Consider the following 5123-nt stretch of genomic DNA (forward strand, 5'->3'; position numbering starts at 1 on the left):
CTCTCTCTCTCTCTCTCTCTCTCTCTCTCTCTCTCTCTCTCTCTGTCTCTCTGTCTCTCTCTGTCTCTCTCTGACTCTCTCTGTCTCTCTCTCTCTGACTCTCTCTTTCTCTCTCTCTCTCTCTGTGCAGGTGCGCTGCAGATCGAGCGCAGCGAGGAGACCGATCAGGGGAAGTACGAGTGCGTGGCGTCTAACTCTCAAGGCGTGCGCTACTCGTCCCCTGCTAACTTATACGTGAGAGGTATGGAACACAGTAGGTACTCCGTAGGTAATACACTTTCATTCACATGTCAGCAAAGACAGCTTCTTTAATTTACCCAGCAGCCTCTGCAGCACTTCTGAATGGCCTTAGACACGTATAAGTAGTGCACTGCATAGTTATTGTGTGTCTGCGCTTGATTGTGTTTGATCTCACACAGTACAAGCTGAGCTCTGAGGGACATCGAGCCTCACAAGCAGAGCACATTTCTGTTTTTATGAGCTTTTTCCAAGCAGAGATGAATTCTGCTCGTGAGCAATTCGAACTCGACGGAAGAAACACCCGACTTTATTAACTCTAGTGCTTCCCGTCGGGGTTCATTCGCTATTCTCGGCTAATCGGAAGAAAGCTAATTGATTTGAAATGAATTGGGTTTACAGGCATGTAATTGTTTCTGTAAACTCAATTAGTGATATTTGCTGTTGGGCTGAAGCGCTCACGGCCTGCTGGTCCGGAAAGAGCCGCCGTGGTTTTAATAGAGGATAAAAGAAGGTAAAAAAGTAACGAGCAGGAAAGAGACAATCAATCCGTCAATCACGACACTCTAAATATTTGGTCCGATGAATGCGCTCGATCAACAGACGATCAGATATTAATGTTATCAAGTGCTGCATGACGCCTCTACTAATATTGCAAACATTTGCGTGCTTGTTAATTGTTTTTGTAATTTTTTTTTCAGTTGTTTGTTTGTATGTGTTTAAATTACTAATGGAAACTAATTTGACTTTACTAAATTCATGATTTACAACTAAAATATGAAGGTATTTGCAGTGTGTCATGTGTGTGTTTTCTCAGTTTGCTTGTGATATTTTCAGTTTATTTCTTTATGAAGTGAATTTCTCAGAGTTGAGCAAGGCCAAGCCACAATATTTGATATTTGGGAGTGTATATGAATAATGCTGCCACACAAAGACGCAGATTGACGAGCTAAACGTAAGCTAAATGAATGAGGTGACTGTGGCAGATGAAGATGGTTGCAGTGGCCTTTTTACTCTCTCTGTGTGTTTCCCTGGTTTTCTTCTCTGCTTTCCATCTCAAACCCCTTACACCCTCAGAGCTGCGAGAAGGTTGGTGTGTTTTTTGTTTATTTTCTCTCGTTTCTTTTATTTGGCATTTAAACTCGGAGAACTAAATGTCAATCGAGCAGTAAACAGTGCAGACGATGGTAGCGAACCCGAGTCAAATGCACAGCGCTGTGAAGACGAGGGTCGTGTCGGTCTCGTGTGTTGCATTATGGGATCTTGTTTGCAAACTTTCCGCTCGGAAGGCCCTCTCTCTGTCTCTCTGCACGCGTTGCCATGGAAACCCAGCAATTGGAAATTACGAGTGTGTGCATGAGAACGGTCGCATGCCTGAACAGCGCAGCGTTGTGATTGGCTGTCGTGTTTTCCTGTGCTCTGTGCTGCCCCTGACGCATTTCACTGCTGTGATTGTGCATCGCCTGTCTGTCTGTCTGTCTGTCTGTCTGTGTCTGTGCTCCTGTGCATGTGTCTGTGTGTGTGGCTCTCGCTCCAGTGACAGACGTGCTTTCTGCAGACAATCAGTTTATTGATCGCTCCAAAGCATCACTTTTTTGATAGCGCTGAATTGGTTGACGTCTCATCAATATCATCTGTGTCGAGCTGCCAGTCAAACGCCGTCTGTTCAGAGTGCGACAGCGACCGCAGACGAGCCGTGTGTGTTCACTTCAGTCACTTACAAATGTCTGAACGTTGCATTAGATTGATAAACATGCCATTTATTGTAATGATGCGCAAGCCAACCATTTGACAAGAAGATTAGAGGAGAACTGACGTCATACATTCACTAAAAATCCCCAGCTGATTCAAACACACACACATTCAGACACTCATAGACTTGACTGAAGTGAACAGATCATTTTTGGACCACTGTTGGTTTAATAAACAAGTATCGTATTTTTGTGCATAAATATCATGTATGGATCTGGATTGTATTTCAGTTATTATTTCTAATATCTCATTCTGGCTAGTTCAACAGCTCAGTTATAACTGATAATCATCAGTTGTACGCAGTGTTGGGGAAAGTTAAGTTACTTTAGAAAGTAATGCATTACAATATTGCATTACTCCATAAAAAAGTAACCAATTCTGTTACTTAGTTACTTCTTTGTTACGTTAATGGGAAAACAATTGAAAAAGTAACTTTTTAGTGTACATTTAAAAGTAATGCTTTACTCAGTACTTGAAAAAAGTAATCTGATAACGTTACTTGTCATGCGTTACCCCAGCACTGGTTGTAAGTTAATGGTTATAATGACCAGTTACTGTTATAGGCATAGAATCTGAATCTGAAGGCTAACCATGTGATGTTCACCCAGTAGTCTTTGCTGAAAGTTCATCAACAGACACATTTAACTTAAAGTCTTACGTTACGTGGCACTACAGCAACAAAACTCTCTAAATATCATGATTATTTCCCAAACTTTGACTGTTTCAAGCAACCCTGAAGCAGCCGTTCACAGCATGCCGGGATCAGAGTTATAATCCCCGATCACCTGTGCTCTCGTCATCAATCCCAGCAGGCTTTATCAGCTCCATAAACTCAGCATGATGTCAGAGTCTCGTAGAGAAGCTTCGCAGTTGTTCGCTGTGTCTTTGTTTCGTCTGTCTTTGTCACTTTCTCTCACGGCTTGCGCATGAGCTGCATGAAGTGTCGTCTGTTTTAATGGAATGTTTCAGGGTTTTTTTTTTAGGAAAAGTCTGTTTGTCATCAGAGAGTGGCCTATTTTCATTCTGTCAGTGTGATGAAGCGCTCGAGCCGTTTCCGCTCCTGGAAAACTGTTGAAAGGCGAGTCGACTGTGGGACAGATTGTGAGTGACATGCGGCGCATGACAGCCTCCTCTGGAGGAGGAGAAGAAAGAGCGAGCCAAACCTCTTCTGCGCTTCTGAAGAACGTGTCACTGATGCAGCGATCTGATTCAGGGACCGCAGTCGTGAGAACAGAAGCGTCTCATTAGAGTCCCCCGTGTTTCATCGACTCATGAGCGATGACGAGGTGATGTCATTCGGGGCCGCCGATGGTTTAATGTGGTGCCGTGTTTGTGTGCTAGCACTGTAAGTCAATACGCTGTGGCTCTGCTTCTTCTTTCAGCGAGAGGAAAGATTGCGTTTAGATAATTCATTGTAATGGGCTCGACTAACAATGGCAAATCCAATTCAGCAGTCCCCATTGTTGCATAGATCAAATGTGCTGTTACCACCCAAGGTTATTGTTTCCGTCTCGCTGGAAGCCGAAGCTTTTAAGAGCCGCAAAGTGATATTTGCACAATAGACGCTCGTAGTAGGTCATTTAAATTCAGATATTCTCCCTGTTAGGCAGAACAGACTGGTTTAGTCACAACCAGAAACTAGCCGTTTCTTTCCATCATCAGTCATAATATTACCATTGAATCCACATGTTGAGCACTTCTTGTGCATGATGCATCTGAAACTTTGCATGTTACTGGTGTTGCACGAGTGCATGCACTAACCCGCATTAACAAGCTCTGATTAACTGCATCTAATGACTGAAGATTTAGCCATTATGTTTCATCTGAAATATGAGTGTGTCCAATTCTGGGTGTCCTTTGGTCAATGCTCACCTGCAATTCAATTCACTTTTACAGTTGCACATTTTATTGTAAAGAAACATTTCATGTGCTACTGGAATCTGTTCGTTTCGTCTCTGTCAGAGATTGGTTTGATCAAATGCGTTTAGCTCTAAATCACTAGCTGATGCAGTTGTAGCTTTATTCAGGTGGATTTTTTCCTCTTTGCTGAAGTCGTAGATTTCAGAACTTGATCCTGTGTGCTGAATCCCCATAAGCCTCGGCATCCGAGAAAGCTTTGCTCAGACGTTATCTCTAAAGCAGAAGAAACAAGAACCTGGGCTTCAGACGCATCTTAACGTGGCTTATGTTCTGTCTGCGCTTCTAGTGATGTGAATGAAACGGCTCATTGAATTAGTCAACATTACAGCTACAGCAAATGAGCTCCTGATTGAACTGCTGGGCTTCTTTGATCGTTATTTCATTGTTATATTAAATGTAACTCACATTTTGCTTGTTTTATGACCGCACTGTCTCATGCAAAGCACAGAGTTGATGGCAAATAATGACATTCACTCGTGCTCTTTGTTAAAGGGTTAGTTCACCCAGAAATGTCATTCTGTCCTCAAGTACATGTCGTTCCAAACATGTTTGACTTTAGCCTTGTTCAGACTGTCAGCCCAAATCCCATTTTTGTGCATTTCCGATTGAAATGCGATCTAGATGACTGACTGTCCACACTGTGTATCGCAGTGCTCTATCGTTTTACTGAATATCTGCACTGGTTTCTATGGCAATGATGTTGCGTTGTTATGCCTACGCTAAAAACAACAATAACAGCAATACAGTTTGCCCGAAACGAATTTGCAAAAATAGGATTTCATGTAGTTTGTTGACGTTCAGATTATCTAAATATGATCGGATTTCAATCGGATTTGGGCTGACAGTATGAACGAGACATTTCTTTGAATAATATCTTTATGACAGCTTGATCATTTTTGGGTGAACAATGCCTTTAAGTCAGCGCTCCAGAGATAAATGATACTTTTAACACCCTTAGCAACCACCCAGAAGATCCTAGCAACAGATTCTACATAGAACCACCCTAGCAACCTCTCAGTACACTAGCAACCACATAGGAGCTGCATCCACCCGCACACATCTCGTTTACATCAGCGATTGTTTGAAACTTAAGCGTCTCCGGTTTCTGAGTGTCTCCTGTTGCCCTGGTTCTTTGTTTCTGTCCGGCTCATCTCTCTCTCTCTCTCTCTCTCTCTCTCTCTCTCTCTCTCTCTCTCTCTCTCTGTCTCTCTCTT

General features: G+C 42.7%; 1 protein-coding gene across 14 annotated transcripts in view; it reads left to right on the forward strand.

Moving 5' to 3' along the window:
* Positions 1–5123, forward strand: part of LOC107665636 (receptor-type tyrosine-protein phosphatase S-like) — a 51015-nt gene that overhangs the window by 11515 nt on the left and 34377 nt on the right. For 5 of the 14 annotated variants that reach the window (XM_016456572.1, XM_016456573.1, XM_016456580.1 and 2 more), the window contains 2 exons: positions 131–253; positions 1315–1326. In XM_016456572.1, coding sequence (XP_016312058.1) covers positions 131–253; positions 1315–1326 — 135 coding nt within the window. The remainder of the gene's footprint in view (positions 1–130; positions 254–1314; positions 1327–5123) is intronic. The other 9 variants (XM_016456575.1, XM_016456578.1, XM_016456583.1 and 6 more) reach the window with 3 other exon arrangements.

The sequence above is a fragment of the Sinocyclocheilus anshuiensis genome, unplaced genomic scaffold (assembly GCF_001515605.1).
Source record: "Sinocyclocheilus anshuiensis isolate Anshui unplaced genomic scaffold, SAMN03320099.WGS_v1.1 scaffold711, whole genome shotgun sequence".
NCBI classification, from domain to species: Eukaryota; Metazoa; Chordata; class Actinopteri; order Cypriniformes; family Cyprinidae; genus Sinocyclocheilus; species Sinocyclocheilus anshuiensis.